A 19,460-nucleotide genomic window follows, 5' to 3' on the forward strand; every position below is an offset into this window, starting at 1 on the left:
TGCTTGTTTAGTGTTGGTCAGGATGTGAGCTGGGTGGGAATTCTATGTTGTGTGTCTAGTTAGTCTGTTTCTGTGTCCAGCCTAATATGGTTCTCAATCAGAGACAGCTGTCAATCGTTGTCCCTGATTGAGAATCATATATAGGTGGCTTGTTTTGTTGGGGATTGTGGATGGTTGTTTCCTGTCTCTGTGTTTGTATTCTGCACCAGATAGGACTGTTTCGGTTTGCCACATTTTGTTATTTTGTTCGTTGTAAGTGTTCACTGTTTTTGTTTAATTAAACATGTTGAGCACTGGCTACGCTGCGTGTTGGTCCGATCCCTGTTTCACCCCCTCTTATAGTGAAGAGAGGGAAGGAAGGCTGCCGTTACACCTTAGTGTTATACAGAATAGAATTCAAAACTGATTGCTAATGGTTTTCTTTCAGGAGAAGGTTGAGCTCAGTCAAGAGCAGCAGGCTATTTTGAGCTTCATCGTAGAAGCTTACCAGAAACATCGAATCCCTCAAGACATGGCCAAAAAACTGGTATTTGATATCTCCTACAATTCTAGCAAATGATGCGTCTTTCAGCAAGCCATCGTGTATGCTTTACAAATCAGACTTATTCGTAGTTAATGGAAGACACCATAAGAGACCCTTGTAACATATCCCAGAGTAGATGATTTCCAAGTAAGACTCCAGCAATGACTTATACCACATGATCTTTATCCCAGTAGAAGTCAGACTGTTCTCTCCCTCATAGCTTAGATGCAGTTGCATAACTCTCCTTATCAGCCAGCAGTGTCATAAAACTTCACACACATTCTGTAATTGTCTTTTGTGTCTCCTTGTTGTTTCTTCAGCTACAGGAGCATTTCAATGCAGACGAGAACTTCCTCCTTTTGACAGAGATGGCCACCAGTCATGTTCAAGTGCTGGTGGAGTTTACCAAAAACATTCCAGGTCTGGACTTCTATCTTTTCTCTTGAAAGAAGTAGAATATAGGATACTCCTATTAATTATCAGTCAACCTCTGGCCTTTTGTACTCCATACTAATAGTCTAATTCATGTGACCGACTAATACTGGTTCATAACATGTAACAGACCAATACCTCACGAGTCTTCTTCTCTCTAAGCTGAGACCTTGAAACTGAGATATTTCGTTCTCAAAACAAAGGGCGTAGTGTCTGGGCGTCCTGCCAAACTGCAGCTACTGATAGTGCGGATTCGTTCAGTCAGTCACTTGCATGAACACAGAAAACGGTTATTAGAAAAGCACGTGAATTGAGCACAGAAATTAGTTATTAGAAAAGCATAAACATAAAACATTTCCAGCACAATAGCAACATGATAACAACAATTAATTTGTTTGACTTAACATAAGTCAGAGCGGGTATTGACCCGGGTCATTACAGTGACACAAGACTGTGTTCGTCCACTGAGCAAAGGTCTAGACATTAACTCAGGAAGCTAACACAAGTCTTCAGGTCTCAGGCAAGGTTACTCATCACAGAAGCATAGTTCACCAAACCACCTCTGTTACACTGCATTGAAATGGAAAGATAAGTCTTCCTTAACTAATCTCTTTCTGTTGAGGCGTCTACTGAGTGACTTTATTTAGCCTAGTTTTATTTACTAGCAGGATTTTTTTCTGTTTCATAATTTTTTACTTCTCACAAACCATAGGGGAGATCCATCCTTCCCTTTCTCCCTGCAATAGCCTCTCCTGACTGTTTGCATGCTTGTGTGCGTGCGTGGATACGGCCCTGACAGGTTTCTCTGCCCTGGACCATGAGGATCAGATAGCTCTGTTAAAGGGCTCGGCAGTGGAGGCCATGTTCCTGCGCTCAGCACAGGTGTTTACCAGGAAGCTACCCCATGGACACACAGAGGTCCTGGAGGACAGGATCCGCAAGAGTGGTACGTTCATACTGGGAATCTGGAGCATTAAAGGGAAAATACTATGACAATACTCCAATACACATCAACAAGTATACTACTGTTACTAGAACTAAATGGTGGTTATCATCACTATTATCATGGAGTTGTTGTTTTTTACCACAATCTGTGGTTGTATGAACATGTACACTTCCTCTCTGACTCATCACCTTGTGAGGGCCTCAGGCCCTCTCATCCAACACACACACACACACACACACACACACACACACACACACACACACACACACCACTCCCATGGCCATACTGTACTGTAGATTAGATCCGTCTGCAGGCAGCCACGCAGGTCTGGTATGAATAATGGATGGGCCTGCTCTATCTGACGAGGATGCTGGCAGACTAGCAGTGTACGGACCTGTTGATCCCTGGCCAGGTGTGGATTACCCATGTAAACGGACCACTGCCCGCCGGGTTGGGGTTCATTCCGTTGTGAGCGCGTATGGGCATTGTGCCAGGCAGTGTGGTAGGGAAGTAAAAGAGGGATTCCTTCTGATGCTAGACTGGATCAGTTAGTGCTATGCCAATGATTTATCCTCCATAAACATGCCAAGAGGCGTCTCTCCGTCTCTTGGCACCACTCCAGAGTGAATGGATTGGTGGAGAGATATTCAAGCTAAAGGCCAGTCTGAGGGGAAAATAGAGATATGGTGTCTAAAGAGGCTATTGTTCTTTATCTAAACATCAAGAGCCCTATTGTCCCCCTCTCTCCTTCTTTGTGCGCTCCTGGCACTTCTGAAAGCTTATGGCTTGGATGTATCTGATTGGAGGGGGTGAATTGTTTTGGTGGGGGTAGTTCTGCTCCCCGGATTTTTAAAATTGAAATCTGTAAAAGGTGTACGCCAACAGTATGTTACCTCAAATCTTATATCACTTCTTTTGGTTCATTATAGTGGGAATGTATGGGAATTATAAGAAGTATCAGTACATCATCTATGCTTACACCTTTGTACCTGTTTTAACCCATTCCCCTCAGTGATGTATGGACTATACTGCCATCTATGGAATATACTGCCATCCAATGGTTGTGCATTGAACACGCATCTCCACATCTTTTCCAGGAATATCAGAGGCGTTCATTACACCCATGTTCAACTTCTACAAAAGCATCGGGGAACTCCAGATGATGCAGGAAGAACACGCCCTTCTCACCGCCATTACCATCCTGTCACCAGGTGAGCTGCCTGCTGGGCATGTGGCACAAGTAAAAATGTAATGGTCAAATCAACTGAAAGAAACTCAATTATTTGGGTTGATGTTACTTAAAGTTGATGTCCCGCATGCCCATATTAATCATTTTTAGCTAGTGTTGGTTAAAGTTATCTGAAGTTTGTAGACTGAACCATGGAATATAGTTTCTCCTCGCCTATAGACTACTTTCAGGGTAAAAAAAAATCTGTCATTAGGTTGTAAAATACTGAACTTCGCCTTTAATTTATTTTCCTCTACAGACCGGCCATACCTGAAGGACCAGCAGGCAGTGGAGAGGCTACAGGAGCCTATGCTGGAGGTGCTCAGGAGGTTCTGTGCAATGCAGCACCCGCTGGAGCCCCAGCACTTTGCCCGTCTCCTGGGACGGCTGACCGAACTGCGAACCCTCAATCACCACCACGCTGAGATGCTTACCTCTTGGCGCATGAGCGACCACAAGTTCACCCCCCTCCTCTGTGAGATCTGGGACGTACAGTGAACGATACATAGAGGCTGCATCCATGGATGGATGAATGGGGAAGAGGAGAGGACAACAAACATTTCAACCTGTCTCCTCAGACCATTTCAGAAACGGCAACCATTTCAGAAACTGACCTTATGACCATTTCAGAAACTGACCTTATGACCATTTCAGAAACTGACCTTATGACCATTTCAGAAACTGACCTTATGACCATTTCAGAAACTGACCTTATGACCATTTCAGAAACTGACCTTATGACCATTTCAGAAACTGACCTTATGACCATTTCAAAAGCTGCAACCATTTCAGAAACTGACCTTATGACCATTTCAGAAGCTGCAACCATTTCGAAAGCTGAACATCGGACCATTTCAGAAGTTCTGACTGCGAAGCAATAAGACATGACACCGCTTTCAGATGTTGGAAATTGATATTGTGTAGGCTTTGCTCAGGTGAGCCTTTGTGATGGGCTACTTGAATGTGACCCCCCGTTGCAGACCAAAGAAACTTGGAGACATTATTTAAAGAAAAGATCTCCCAACGGGATAATGGACTTATGTTTGCCAAATTTTGGAGAAAGTAATCTGATAACACCCCTAGTATTGACAATTCATCTCTGACTAATACACTTGTAGTCATGATATTGTTCGGACACAGGCACAGGAGTTTGGACTGGATCAGTTTGACATACGATCTCTCTTGTGGTTTATAAATATACTGAACAAAAATATAAATGCAACATGTAAAGTGTTGGTCCCATGTTTCATAAGCTGAAATAAAAGATCCCAGAAATGTTCCATATCCAATTTGCTTACATCCTTGTTAGTGAGTATTTCTCCTTTGCCAAGAACCTTGTGCATGGACAATAAAAGGCCACTCTAAAATGTGCAGTTTTGTCACACAACACAATACCACAGATGTCTCAAGATTTAAGGGAGCATGCAATTGGCATGCTGACTGCAGTAATGTCCACCAGAGCTGTTGCCAGATAGTTGAATGTTCATTTCTTTACCATAAGCCGCCTCCAACATTGTTTTAGGGAATTTGGCAGTACGTCCAACTGGCCTCACAACCACAGACCACGTGTAACCACGCCAACCCAGGACCTCCACATCTGGCTTCTTCAGCTGTGGGATCACCTGAGAGCAGCCACTCGGACATATGATGAAACTGTGGGTTTGCACAACTGAAGAATTTCTACACAAATGGTCAGAAACCGTCTCAGGGAAGCTCATCTGCGTGCTCGTCGTCCTCACCAGATGGCAGAAAGCATGTATGGCGTCGTGTGGACGAGGGGTTTGCTGATATCAACGTTGTAAACAGAGTGCTCCATCGTGGTGGTGGGGTTATGGTATGGGCAGGTATAAGCTACAGACAACGAACACAATTGCATTTTATCGATGACCATTTGAATGCACAGAAACTGTGGTGAGATCCTGAGGCCCATTGTCATGCCATCACCTCATGTTTCAGCATCATAATGCACAGCCCCATGTCGCAAGGATGTGTACACAATTCCTGGAAGCTGAAAATGTCCATGTTCCTCCTTGGCCTGCATACTCACCAGACAATGTCACCCATTGAGCATGTTTGGGACGCTCTGGACGACAGCGCGTTCCAGTTCCCGCCAATATCCAAACTTCGCACAGCCATTGAAGAGGAGTGGAACAACATTCCACAGGCCACAATCAACAGCCTGATCAACTCTACAAGTCACACAGCATGAGACATGGTGGTCACACCTGATACTGACTGGTTTTCTGATCCACACCCCTACCTTTTTTAAAAAGGTATCTGTGACCAACAGATGCATATCTGTATTCCCAGTCATGTGAAATCCATGGATTAGGGTGAATGTATTTCAAATGACTGATTTCCTTAAATTAACTGTAACTCAGTAAAAACTTTGAAATTGTTGAATGTTGCATTTATATTTTTGTTCGGTGTACATTATGAAGGAAAAGGAAACCGCACACTGCTCTTGATAGTATCACCGATATTTAATAAGCTTACGTATCGGCCACACGGCCTTCGTCAGAGCTTTGAAAAAGCTCTGACGAAGGCCGTGTGGCCGATACGTAAGCTTATTAAATATCGGTGATACTATCAAGAGCAGTGTGCGGTTTCCTTTTCCTTCATCTTGTTCAATTGATGCCATGCACCTGCAAATAAGATTGCTCAGATGTGCGAGTGCCTTTTTGTATTTGTTCGGTGTACATTAAAACAGTTCAACATCAAATATAAACAATTCAACTACTGTAAACCATGATAACAGGCTTTGATATGCGGTCATTTGACTAGTGTTGAATGAATGATGACCCCATTCCCAAAAAAAGTAGGTCTAGCTGGGTAATGTTATATTTACCTGTTGGTAAGGATAAATGGATGGTACTGCTTTTTCTGTCAGCCTGTATGTTTCATGCATGTTGCGATCCACCATACCTGCATTTGCGAAGCTCTCTTTGGTAAAATGAGCATGGCACAGGCGACTACTTTTGAAAATGTCCTACTCCTTCACCAGCGTTCTGGACCTGTTGGAATGATTTTAAAAAAAGTTGGCTTGGGTGTCTTGCATCTACAATAGGTGTCATTTTTCAGTTTGGCGGTACTGTGACATTCTTCAAAGCAATGCTACTGGATTACGGATAACGGTAGTCAACTCTGTGTCCAGGTAACCTAACCTACAGGAGGGGTGGGGTTAGGGCCAATGACGTAATGCCTTCCAGTTGTGGAAGCTGGATCTGTGGGAGGTCATTTGAGAACCCACGGAAAGTAAAAACAAATTAAAAAATTTCTCCCAAAAATTCTCACTTGTGTGTGTACTTTAAGCTTACGTGTCTTTTGTAGGGCAACATTTTTAAATAATAATAATAAATAATAATATGAATGAGAATGTAGTTTGTCCATCTTTCCCATTTTTCCCATTTCCAATCAAAAAATATGCCTGAGAGATTCACAAGACTATAACATTGGAATGTTGTATGGTGCTGCCCTACCCTGGCTGGGGAGGACAGTCTGGTGAATAATAATAGGCAGAAAAACTAAAGAAGACTATTTTAGTATTTTATTAACTTAAGATTCTCACCAAGACAGGCAGACAATCCAGACAAACAGTCACTGGCGTGTATTCATGGAATCCAAGGGAAGCCAGCCTGCCCTAAAAAACGAATCCCCCCAAAAAGAAAACAACTTTTGTCTCTCTGTGTTTCATAATTTTCCTTCAATTTGCAAGAGGCTGAATGTATCTCACCGGAGAAAGCATTCGAATGAGCGAAACAGCGCCCCTCTGTCTCTGTATATGTAGTCCATCTATCTGATGCTGTCTGGTCCAAAAGAGTATGACATTATTCCCATCTGTAATGTAGCATTGAATGCAAGGGAAGCCAGCGAGTATTTAGCCTCCCTTGATAAAAAAAGTATAAAATCATAGCCAATCAGCTTTGCGCTAAACTGAGCGAGCACAAAAAAAAGTGTCAAGGGAAGCCAATTTGGATTTGGCATCCTATCAAATCACACCGAAAACATACTTAATTGACAGAAACAGCTTGAATTGTTGCATCTCGTTGTGTTGTTGTCCTCCAGTGGCTAGCTAGCTAGCTAAAATTGTCCATTTCCTAAATTAGCCATGGATGGAGATAGGGATTTGGACTTGTGGTTTCACTTAATTATCCTAACTGGCCAATTATTATAACGGCGAATCGATCCTACCATTAATTCATACATTGTCCCTGGCCTGAGAGAATGAAAGTTCAATATGTAGCTAGATGTAGAAGGCTAATGTTAACTAGCTAATATTGCCCATGGAAGGAAGTTAGGCTAACGAGCAAGCATTTTAGCCAGGTAGCCTAAGACTACAAAAAATACAGCGACAGCGATTTCCTCAACGTGAACGAGAGGAGAAGGGCAGTGACATTTCTCTACAAGTAGGGAGAGTCAAGATGCTTTTTCTACTTGCGCGAATGCTCACGCACGCACAGACGTACATACACAGACATCAGAAACATGGACAACCACATCATACTTAGACTAAATAGTTTTTGTTATCTTTTAGTTGTCACTGTATTAAATTAAGCATAGGGTATTTGATTATGTTGAAATGTTGAAGTTTAAATGGTGCTGGAATAGTGGAGGCAGCTCCTGTTTACTTTGCAACTTGCGGTAACTCTCTGTGGTTCTAGATCAAAAGTTGTTTAGTGGTCCAAAAAATGTCAGAAACATTAACTTGCTTGACCATGATGTAGGTCACGTAACTGTTTGTTACATGCAATATGCTTTGTGTACTTCACCGGACAAAGGTTGGTCTCCATTTTTGTGATGAAACAAAGGTGTGGTTGAATTTATTCTGCCACGGTGGCTTCTTATTGTCCCGGCCTTTAGGCATATACAGGATATTACGGTCGCAAGGCACATGAACAAACAGGTTATGAATCAAATCCAATGTATTTGTCACATGCGCTGAATACTACAGGTGTAGCGTGTAGACCTTACTGTGAAATTCTTACTTACAAGCCCTGAACCAACAACGCAGTTTTAAGAAAATAGGGTTAAGAAAATATTTTTAAAAATACAAAATAAATAAATAAAAAGTAACACAATAAAATAACAATAATGAGGCTATAGACAGGGGGTACCGTGCCGAGTCAATGTGCGGGGATACAGGTTAGTCGAGGGAATTTGTACATGTTAGGGGTAAAGTGACATAGATAATAAACAGCGAGTGGCAGCAGTGTAAAAACAAAGGGGGGTGTGGGGTGTCAATGCAAATAGTCTGGGTGGCCATTTGATTAATTGTTCAGCAGTCGTATGGCTTGTGGGTAGAAGCTGTTAAGGAGCCTTTTGGACCTAGACTTGGCGCTCGGGTACCACATGCCATGCAGTAGCAGAGAGAACAGTCTATGACTTGGGTGACTGGAGTCTTTGACAATTGTTTGGGGCCTTCTTCTGACACCGCCTCGAATATAGGTCCTGGATGGCAGGAAGCTTGGCACAAGTGATTTACTGGGCTGTTCGCACTACCCTCTGTAGTGCCTGCCCCCCCCGCACTTCTCTGATTGAGAGGTGTTGGGTTAAATGCGGAAGACACATTTCGACTGAATGCATTCAGGTGTACAACTGACTAGACAACCCCCTTTCACTTTCCCTTTCCTTACAGTCGGAAGCAGAGCAGTTACCATACCAGGTGGTGATGCAACCGGTCAGGATGCTCTCGATGGTGCAGCTGTAGAACTTTATGAGGATCTGGGGACCCATACCGAATCTTTTCAGTCTCCTGAGTGGGAAACGAGGTTGTCGTGCCCTCTTCACGACTTTCTTGGTGTGTTGGGACCATGAAAGTTTGTTTGTCATGTGGACACCAAGGAACTTGAAACTCTCGACTCGCTCTTTTCTTCATGCAGATGGGATTTGGGCCTTGTCTGGGAGCAACATATCCTTCGCATCAGACTCATTATTAAAGAAAAAATCTTCGTCCAGTTCGAGGTGAGTAATCGCTGTTCTGATATCTAGAAGCTCTTTTCGGTCATAAGAGACGGTAGCATCAACATTATGTGGAAAATAAGTTATAAACAATGCATTAAAACACACAAAACAGCACAATTGGTTAGGAGCCCGTAAAACGGCAGCCATCCCCATTCTTTCAATAATAGAACAAACAACGTAATTATCACAGTAGTTTGGACACACTTAGTCCTTCAAGGGTTTTTCTTTATTTTTTACTATTTTATACATTGTAGAATAATAGTGAAGACAGAAAACTATGAAATAACACATATGGAATCATGTAGTAACCAAAAAAGTGTTAAACAAATCAAAATATATTTTAGATTTTAGATTCTTCAAAGTAGCCACCCTTTGCATTGATGACAGCTTTGCACACTCTTGGCATTCTCTCAACCAGCTTCATGAGGTAGTCACCTGGAATGCATTTCAATTAACAGGTGTGCCTTGTTAAAAAAGTTGATTTGTGGAATTTCTTTCCTTCTTATTGCGTTTGAGCCGATAATTTGTGACCCGTTTCAGGTGTATGTTGCGGGTCACTTCACAGGAGAGCTGTTTGAACATAAACTTTGTTTTAAATCAAAATTCATTTTTTTGGCAGAATGCCTTCTCGATAATGTGAACTTTCATGTGCCTTAATACAAACGTGTATGCCAACTGTAAATACGAATACAATTGTTAAATTACGAGCCTAGTTGGTTTAGCCACAGAAAAAGACAGAAACCTTCCCGCTAGCCAAGATTGGCTGTAATAAGGAGTGGGCAGGATATGCAGAGAGATGAGTTTGGATTGGTCTGCCATATAGCACACTTCTGTCTATTTGAGCTGGTCAGTATGTCTAGATAATCCTGTCTAACACAGCTTTAAAAATATATATATAGTGTAGTAAAACTGCATAAGTGTTGCTCTCCACTTTCTGGAGGACCGAGTTTTGAAATCAGTGGAATTTGATTATAATAGCGAAGGAGATGGAGAAAGCACCTGTCTCCAGATAACATCTTCAAACTAAGGGCAACCATGGCATCCGACAGGAGGCGGATCCATATATGAATGATGTATATGGGTAAGATAGTCTAGCTAGCTACATTTTCAGATATTACACGTTCCTAATTTTGACAGAAAGTGGTTTCATTTCATGTTAAAGTGTACCGTTAGCTAGCTAGCTAATGTTAGCTGTCTGGCTTGCTAGCTAACGTTACATGCATGATCTTATTATTCATATCTCAGAGCCATTTTCTTGGCTAGCTATAGCCTAATGTTAGCTAGCTAACAGTGAACCTGGTTGGTTAGTTACCTGCAGATTCATGCAGGGTAATAACGTCATGAGTTGGGATTACGGTTAATTGTTTACCAAGCTAGGTAGCTACATGTCTTAACAAAAGACCACTATGCAAGTAACCATTTCGGTTGCGTTCGTAAATTCAGTCTGGCCATCTACTTCGATTTCAGAGTTCTCTCGTCTGTATGTGCCAGAGCGCAGAATAACTGATGAATTTATGAATGCTCAACACCCGTTGAACATGGCTGGCGTCAGTAAAATTCTGCAAAAAAGCTCAATTAAATTGTTGCCAGCAGCACAGTTACAGTCACCAACGCTCTGGATAACATGAAAACAGCCTAACCAGCTCTGCTAGGGCAAGTAAAATGGTCAGAGTAGGGTGTTTTCTCATTTGTGTCTGCAAGTAGCTAGCAAGCTAGCCAATGTTAACCAGTTAGCTTGGGTGCTTGACTGCCGTTGTGAGGTCAGAATGTTCGGATCAACCCTACTCATCGGCCAGAGTGTCTAGTGTGCACTCTGAACGCTCCTAGAACAAATGGACAATCTGACAGCACAGTTGCAGTCACCAACGCTCTGGATAACATAACAGCCTAACCAGCTCTGCTAGGGTGAGTAATGTTCAGTGAGCTGTTCTCTCACTTGTGTCTGAAAGTAGCTAGCAAGTTAGCTTGGCTGCTTGACTGCTGTTGTTAGAACAGAATGTTCGGATCAACCCTTAAATAGATGGGTGGGGCTAAAGCTTAAGAGCGTGTAAAAGATGCTGAATGTGTGCAGACAAAGATGGGCTCTCCAGAAGTAGTACCAAAACATTCAAAGGTCATTTTCTCAAAAGTGAGTTTACAAGTTTATCCACGTTCCAAGCAGAATTACTCTCCCATTGCTCCTCAACTGTTGTGTATGAGATACCATTTTGTAGCTCTGAGTCTTTACTTTTATCCAATGTAAAAAACACCATTTCAAAGACCGATTTGAGCGGGTCGGTCACATTTGTGTTGTGACAAGGTAGGGGTGTTATACAGAAGATAGCCCTATTTGGTAAAAGACCAAGTCTATATTAAGACAAGCACAGCTCAAATAAGCAAAGAGAAATGCCAGTCCATCATTACTTTAAGACATGAAGGTCAGTCAATCTGGAAACTTTCAAGAACTTTGAAAGTTTCTTCAAGTGCAGTCGCAAAAACCATCAAGCGCTATGATGAAACTGGCTCTCATGAGGACCGCCACAGGAATGGAATATCCAGAGTTACCTCTGCTGCAGAGGATAAATTCATTAGAGTAACCAGCCTCAGATTGCAGCCCAAATAAATGCTTCACAGACACATCTAAACATCAGCTGTTTAGAGGAGACTGTGTGAATCAGGTCTTCATGGTCGAATAAAATAAAATATCAAATATCAAAACAAACTCTGAACCAATTACATTCATTTGGGGACAGGTCGAAAAGCATTAAACATTTATGGAAATTTAGCTAGCTAGCTTGCACTTGCTAGCTAATTTGTCCTATTTAGCTTGCTTGCTGTTGCTAGCTAATTTTTTCCTGGGATATAAACATTGAGTTGTTATTTTACTTGAAATCACAAGGTCCACTACTCCGACAATTAATCCACACATAAAACGGTCAACCGAATCGTTTCTAGTCATCTCTCCTCCTTCCAGGCTTTTTCATCTTTGAACTTATATGGTGATTGGCATCTAAACTTTCATAGTATTACCACAATGACCGGCAAAACAGTTTGTCTTTCAATCACCCACGTGGGTATAACCAATGAGGAGATGGCATGTGGGTACATGCTTCTATAAACCAATGAGGAGATGGGAGAGGCAGGACTTGCAGCGTGATCTGCATCAGAAATAGGAATGACTTCTATTTTAGCCCTTGGCAACGCAGACACTCGTAGGCGCGTGCGAGCAGTGTGGGTGCAATAATTGAATAACATGGATTTCTAAATTTATTTTGCAATGCTCGAGCACGCGACGTGTCCGGTCTGGTCAGCATGTAAAGCAGCAGTGGCCATCTGAAGCTCAATTTGCCTCAATTCTTCGTCCAAATACTCAGGCTCGGTTCGACGACACCATGGGCACCTCTCCAGTAGTGTTCTTCATCACTCGCAAGTTTTTGTCGTCAGACATATTTGTAGATTGTTGTTTACTTTGTATAACTAATGTGTAACGTTGTCTTCATTTCTGCGCCCAAAAAACGTGCATCTGTCAATAAGGGCATACAGTGCAATTTATACTTAGCAGCGATTCCCCCCGAGAGCGCACATGCACTGTGGCAGTCGGCTACATAAAATAATTATGTAAAATAATCGCAAACGTTTTACGTGGAAAAGTACACATTTCCTGACTCAAAACAAATAGCTCATTCGGCCGTACACCTTCAATAAAAGAACGAATTTGTCCACACTTCGCAGATTTCTGAATCATGAATTCACTGGCAACAGAGCATAGCGAGGCCTGCATCCATCAATGTCACAAGTCACTTGACCTACAGGGAGAGAGAGGGGGAGAGGGCAAACTCCACTGAACTAGTTTCAATGTATAGAATACACTTGGGAGTTTCTGGATTTTGGGTAAACTTCTCCTTTAATGAATATTCTTTCACTATGCATTCAGAATAGAACAAACATTTATAACTACATCACATTCAGGTTATCTAACTCCATACAGTCATTCAGGCAAACTATGCAGTATTTACATAGTAGTCTACTCAATGCATTTAACACAAGTTAAATGATGAAATGGTTTTCTGAGTTTTGCTGAGTCTTTGCAAAAACATCTGCTCAGTAGGGATAAATAATTATGTCACTAAGCAAGTCTGTATATATAAAGATTACATAGGAAAGCTCTACTTATTCTAACCCATAGTTTTTGGTGAATGATAGAAAAAAACATGAGGTATCCAAAGAATCCTAATGATCCAGCATCATATACTAACATATAACCTATAACGTTGGTTTAAACACAGCCAAAAACAAAACATAAAATGACCCACTTATACACAGAAAATGTGGTAATAAAGAGAAACAGAAGCTGACTACAGCGGTTCTAAACAAAGCCTATGAAGCATAGTGTAACTTAGCACTTACATTCACACTTTCACAAATTAGATTTTGTAACCATAGCACAATGTACATTTCAAGGAGGGTCCAGTGTGTTTTGAAGAACTCCGAGCCCTCAGAAGTGAGTTCTGTCCAGGTCCTGGCTGGTGGTGGTGGTGGGCTCAACGTCTGGGTAGACCAGGAAGCCTGAGAAGGTGGTGTAGCGTCCCTGGTTGCTGTAGACGGCGTAGCGCTCGTCCTGCTGGCTGTAGAGCCACACGTTGTCCCCCCTATGCAGCGACAGCAGCAAACTCTGGCTCTGCATCTCCCTCCTCCTGGACGTATCCTCGTCAAACACCATGGCCTGCACTTCGCCGTGGCCTGTCATCAGCTTGACTGACACTGCCCTGCGCGGGTGCTTCCCCACAGTGAAGGCAAAGTAGTAAGCACCAGGGTAGCGGCAGGTGAAGCGGCCCGACGTCTTATTAAAGTGCCCTCCAATGTTGACGTACTCCACATCAAAGGTCAGAGGCTCCTTCTCCTGGTGCCCGCCACCATTCTCCCCCAGGACCGGGGATGTTCTGGCCACGGAGAAGGCAGAGCGAGGCTCCACAGGGGCCTCAGCATTACCGCTCCAGCCGTATCTGTGGTCTCCAGGAGGGGGACAGTTGGAGTTGGGGTAGGGCTGCCCTGACAAGGATAGGTGGTTGTTGAGATAGCCAGTGGCGGAGATGTCGGGGTACACCAGGTAACCGGTGAAGGTGATGTAAGGTCCAGCGTTGCTGTATAGAGCATACTGAGGACTGTCCTGCAGCATCAGCCACACTGTGTCCATGGCCCTCAGGCTGATCATGACACTTTGACTCTGGACCTTCCTCCCTTTCTTTTTGTAATCGTCATAGGCTATAGCCTGCACCTCCTGCCCATTCTTCACCAGTATGACAGACAACATCTTCTTGGGATATTTCCCCAACGTGAAGGACAAGTAATAGGCTCCAGGGATTCTGCAGCGGAAGTGGCCTGTGTCTGGGTTGAAATCACTCCCTGTGTTGACTAGGAGCTTGTTGAAGGTCACAGCCTTCTGAGTGCCTCCCAGGATGCTATTGGTCCGTGTGGCTGAAAAGGCGGAGCGGAGGCCAGTCATCACGGGAGCCACATGGAGGGGTGTGACCGACCCCAGGAAGTTGAAAATGCCCAGTAGACAGGCCATGCGCCAGGGATTGCTACATGGTGCCACCTCAACTAGGAGAGATAAACAACAGTGTAAAAATATCTCACTTTCTTCGAACACAACCTACAACAGTTCTATTTATACCCTGGCTGTTCTATTCTGTGTTTGCTTCAGACAACTTTTGTCATTGTAACAATGTAGCTTTGTTTATTTGTGTTTTTATGTAAAAAAAAAAAAAAAAACTATAAACAAAGCTACATTGTTATAATGACAAAAGCTGTCTGAAGCAAACACAGAATAGAACAGCCAGGGTATAAATAGAACTGTTGTAGGTTGTTTTTGAAGAAAGTTTTGTTCATTTGAAAAGATAGATTTTCTAAGGGTTGTAGGATTTTGGGCAAAAAAGTTTCCTTACTGCACAGCATTTCACACCTGTACAATGTAAACATTTTTCATTTCATTTTTTCAATGTTAAAAAAGTAAAGGTTAACAGGACGAATCGAATATGGGCCAATGCAAGCAACCTGTGTGTTATGGGCTAAGATTGTGCAATGTGTCATTGTGTGATGGGCTGGCTAAAATACTATATGAGTGGGTTAGGAATTCTGGTTGAGCCCTGTCAGGACAGATCCCGCTCCTCAAATCAGATGCCCTGTGGAAGCAACAGCCCCTCTAATTCAGCTGGTATTGTCTGTTCTCTCTGTGCACTGAGAAAAAGTACTAGATTAGACCCTGGTTCATCTGTTCCTGTGTGCCCAGACAATGGAACATTTGGAAGGGGGGCAAGGTGGGGCAGGGAAGGGATTTTTTTTTGCTCTATAAAGCCCTTCGACATGGTGGACAATTGGTCGACGAAAGATCACAGTGTGACCATGGAAGGGATAGGTTGGGGGTCAATTTGGGGAATGAGATTGTTTTAGGACAACAAACATCAATACTTTATCATTATGTAAAACATAATTTATATATGATATATCATGTATATTTTTTTTTTATCCTGATTAGACTGTTATAAAACGCACTGCTGAAATCTTGAAGTGAGTTGTCATTTCAGGTCCTCAGCAGGTATTTTACCAGCTTGCTATAATTAATTGATGTTCTCTTTTTGTGTTCTTTCTAACCTGTTGATAGAGCTCTGGTAAATTCATAGTGCAAGGTTGAAAGGGTGGGGAGTTCCCATCCCAGCTTGAATAAGTTATGGCTTCACTCATGAATTAAGCCTGTTTTATGGATCATTTGACATCCTCTAAAACTGTGGTTCCCAAACTTTTTATAGTCCTGTACCCCTACAAACATTCAACCTCCAGCTGCATACCCCCTCTAGCACCAGGGTCAGCGCACTCTCAAATGTTGTTTTTTGCCATCATTATAAGCCTGCCACACACACACACTATACGATACACTTAAATAAATTTATTAAATATAAGAATGAGTGTGAGTTTTTGTCACAACCCGGCTCGTGGGAAGTGACAAAAAGCTCTTATAGGACCAGGGCACAAATAATAATATAATAATGATCAATCATTTTGCTCTTTATTTAACCATCTTACATATAAAAACGTATTTGTTCATCGAAAATTGTGAATGACTCACCACAGGTTAATGAGAAGGATGTGCTTGAAAGGATGCACATAACTCTGCAATGTTGGGTTGCATTGGAGAGAGTCTCAGTCTTAAATTATTTTCCACACACAGTGCCTGTATTTACTTTCATGCTAGTGAGGGCCGAGAATCCACTCTCACATAGGTACGTGGTTGCAAAGGGCATCAGTGTCTTAACAGTGCGATTTGCCAAGGCAGGATACTCTGAGCGCAGCCCAATCCAGAAATCTGGCAGTGGCTTCTGATTAAATTACATTTTCACAGAACTGCTTCTTGCAATTTCGACGAGGCTCTCTTGTTCAGATATCAGTAAGATGACTGGAGGCAGGGCATGAAAGGGATAACGAATCCAGTTGTTTGTGTCATCCGTTTCGGGGAAAGTACCTGTGTAATTGCACACCCAACTCACTCAGGTGCTTCGCTATATCACATTTAACATTGTCGGTAAGCTTGAGTTAATTTACACACAAAAAATCATACAATGATGGAATGCCCTGTGTGTTGTCCTTGTTAATGTAGACAGAGAAGAGCTCCAACTGCTTAATTATAGCCTCAATTTTGCCCCGCACATTGAATATAATCCCTGTAATCCTAAATTCAGATCATTCAGGCGAGAAAAAACATCACCCAGATAGACCAGTCGTGTGAGAAATCATCATGCAAGCGGTCAGCCAAGTGAAAATGATGGTCAGTAAAGAAGACTTTGAGGTCGTCTCTCAATTTAAAAAAACGTGTCATCACTTTGCCCCTTGATAACCAGCGCACTTCTGTATGTTGTAAAAGCGTTACATGGTCGCTGCCCATATCTTTGCATAGTGCAGAAAATACATGAGAGTTCAGGGGCCTTGCTTTAACAAAGTTAACCATTTTCACTGTAGTGTCCAAAACGTCTTTCAAGCTGTCAGGCATTGCCTTGGCAGCAAGAACCTCTCAGTGGATGCTGCAGTGTACCCAAGTGGGGTCGAGAGCAACTGATTGCACACGTGTTACCACTCCACTATGTCTCCCTGTCGTGGCTTTTGCGCCATCAGTACAGATGAGCAGCAGCTACGTTTGGCTATCTACGGACTGTTAGTGGAATTCCCGCGAGAGAGTAACGGTTAATGTGATTAAATGTTAACTACTTGACTAGGCTACCTGTATTTGACATTGTGTTGTTATTTCGCTGAACACTAGATAGTTTAATTTGATTTTTGACAGTGAAACGAGGCTACTTAGGCCAGAAAAAAACCTCACCCGAATATAAATGGATTGTTTGAAAATGTGAATAATTTTTGTACTTTTTAATTTGGCATACCCCCAATGGAATTGTGCATAACCCTGGGGGTACACGTATTCCAGTTTACGAAGTTTAATTATATATATTTTTTACCTTTATTTAACTAGGCAAGTCATTTAAGAACTAATTCTTATTTACAATGACAACCTACCGGGGAACAGTGTGTTAACTGCCTTGTTCAAGGGCAGAACAACAGATTTGTACCTTATCAGCTCAGGGATTCAATCCAGCAACCTTTCGGTTACTGGCCCAATGCTCTAATCACTAGGCTACCTGCCGCCTCAGGAATACCTGCTCTAAAACATGCCATTAGCATTCAACAAATGTGTTGGAACTAACTGAGTATAAGAATATAAACAGTAGGCCTATCTCACTCAAGATAGGAACACAGAATAAATATATTTTTTAATGAGTTTCCTTAATTTTTTTGTAAAACATTTTTATCAAATGTTTTACTTTAAATGACAAAATCTCCCAAAATACCAGAGATCCCAATCATATGCTGTACAGCTGCTCTTGCACTAAATTAGCAGAAAACCGGCACCTAGTAAATAAAATATACTGTACATTAACATCAGTAATTACAGGCTTATAACCCAGAGATTTTTAACATGGTTATTTTCATATGTCTACCATTGTTGCTTTTAATGTTAATTCCTAAGCACTGTTATGAAAGCTGTGAGTTTAAATGTGTTCAACTATTTTAAAGCTATGCTGAGAGAACAGAACAGTGAGTTGGCAAAAGAGGCCATTTTTATCAACTGCCATAATGTAAAACTCAAAATCCAGAAGTCAAACTTTGTTCTTCTATTTAACGATATGGAAACACTTAGCTCACACAACCAGGACAGAAAAATACCAATACCAATTCTCACGAAATGTAATCCATAAAATGGTCCTTTGGAGGATTGTTGACAAATATTTGACATTTCTATCTAAAGGTACAATTATTGAAATCAAAAAACAGGTCATATTACAAAGCAAGCAGTAAAGCTTCATATGACACACATATTTTTGCTTTGTAGCACCTACAGATGAAACATTATGGAGTCTTACAGGAGGCCTGGGTAAGGCCAAAATGTCATAAATATGGCAACTTTGATAAATATTTTCTCAATTATGCTTTTAGATACAAATGTCAAATATATGTCAACAATAATTCATCCAAAGGACTATTCTATGGTTTAATTTTCATAACAATCCCCAAAATAATGGTATTTTTTTGTCCTGGTTTCATGAGGAATCACTAATTTTAAAATATGGCAATCAAAATAATATCATAACAATTCAAATTTGAATGAGATCAGATTTAGTTAGGATTCTTACAGATTTCAACAGCAACAATCCCATAGCTCTTACCTCTCACAATCAATCTCACAAAATCTAATAATTTCTGTATTGGAACACATGTTCTCTGCTCTACATCTTCAGCCTGTAATTGACCTGACAGCTTATGGCAGAGAAATACATCTCTATAGAGTGTGTGTCCTACCTGTTCTCATGTGCTGGTACAGAGTGTACATGCCTGTAGTCAGCTGGTCACCTTCTCTCTAGTCAGCCTTCTCTCTAGTCAGCCTTTTCAATGGGACCCGTGGAGCTCCAAGAGGTGGAGCTCCACGGGTCCCATTGTACAATGCTGATCCCTGCATCCTGATCTGGTCCGGTAGTTTACCATTGAGGGGAGGAAATACACAGGTTTGTTTAGTCTCATGAGGGAACAGAAGAGCTAGTTCACTGTGTTCTGTTTATAATCTTTAAAAGCAACAAAAGCAAGTCCTTCTACATCTGCATTGCTTGCTGTTTGGGGTTTTAGGCTGGGTTTCTGTATAGCACTTTGTGACATCGGCTGATGTAAAAAGGGCTTTATAAATACATTTGATTGATTGATTGATTGGTTGTAAATTATAGAGCACCACATGCACAATGCATTGGTCATATCATAGGCCTCTCAGAAATAGATGTACAAAATAATTGTGAAAC

The 19,460-nt window shown here is 41.8% G+C and overlaps 2 protein-coding genes across 5 annotated transcripts in view; one reads left to right on the forward strand and one right to left on the reverse strand.

Annotated features, from left to right (window-relative positions):
• Window positions 1-4,413, forward strand: part of LOC129866865 (bile acid receptor-like) — a 29,878-nt gene extending 25,465 nt beyond the window's left edge. For 3 of the 4 annotated variants that reach the window (XM_055939868.1, XM_055939867.1, XM_055939869.1), the window contains 5 exons: window positions 428-526; window positions 844-943; window positions 1,755-1,901; window positions 2,999-3,112; window positions 3,389-4,413. In XM_055939868.1, the coding sequence (XP_055795843.1) occupies window positions 428-526; window positions 844-943; window positions 1,755-1,901; window positions 2,999-3,112; window positions 3,389-3,627 (699 nt within the window). In that variant the 3' untranslated portion in view covers window positions 3,628-4,413. The remainder of the gene's footprint in view (window positions 1-427; window positions 527-843; window positions 944-1,754; window positions 1,902-2,998; window positions 3,113-3,388) is intronic. The other variant, XM_055939870.1, reaches the window with a different exon arrangement.
• Window positions 4,414-12,954: 8,541 nt separating this feature from the next.
• Window positions 12,955-19,062, reverse strand: LOC129866867 (complement C1q tumor necrosis factor-related protein 4-like). The gene is made up of 2 exons (XM_055939871.1): window positions 18,973-19,062; window positions 12,955-14,670 (listed from the first exon to the last, which is right to left on the reverse strand). Exons 1-2 carry the CDS (start codon window positions 19,001-19,003, stop codon window positions 13,565-13,567), a joined length of 1,137 nt encoding a protein of 378 aa, XP_055795846.1. The 5' UTR covers window positions 19,004-19,062; the 3' UTR covers window positions 12,955-13,564.
• Between the last annotated feature and the right edge of the window lie 398 nt (window positions 19,063-19,460).

This window comes from Salvelinus fontinalis, chromosome 12 (genome assembly GCF_029448725.1).
Source record: "Salvelinus fontinalis isolate EN_2023a chromosome 12, ASM2944872v1, whole genome shotgun sequence".
Lineage (NCBI taxonomy): Eukaryota > Metazoa > Chordata > Actinopteri > Salmoniformes > Salmonidae > Salvelinus > Salvelinus fontinalis.

Bases quoted from the DNA above. Each gene is read 5' to 3' on its own strand.
- LOC129866867 (XM_055939871.1), bottom strand. From the start codon at position 19,003: ATGTACACTCTGTACCAGCACATGAGAACAG. The intron at 14,671-18,972 runs GTAGGACACACA...TATCTCTCCTAG, and splicing joins GTACCAGCACATGAGAACAG to TTGAGGTGGCACCATGTAGC.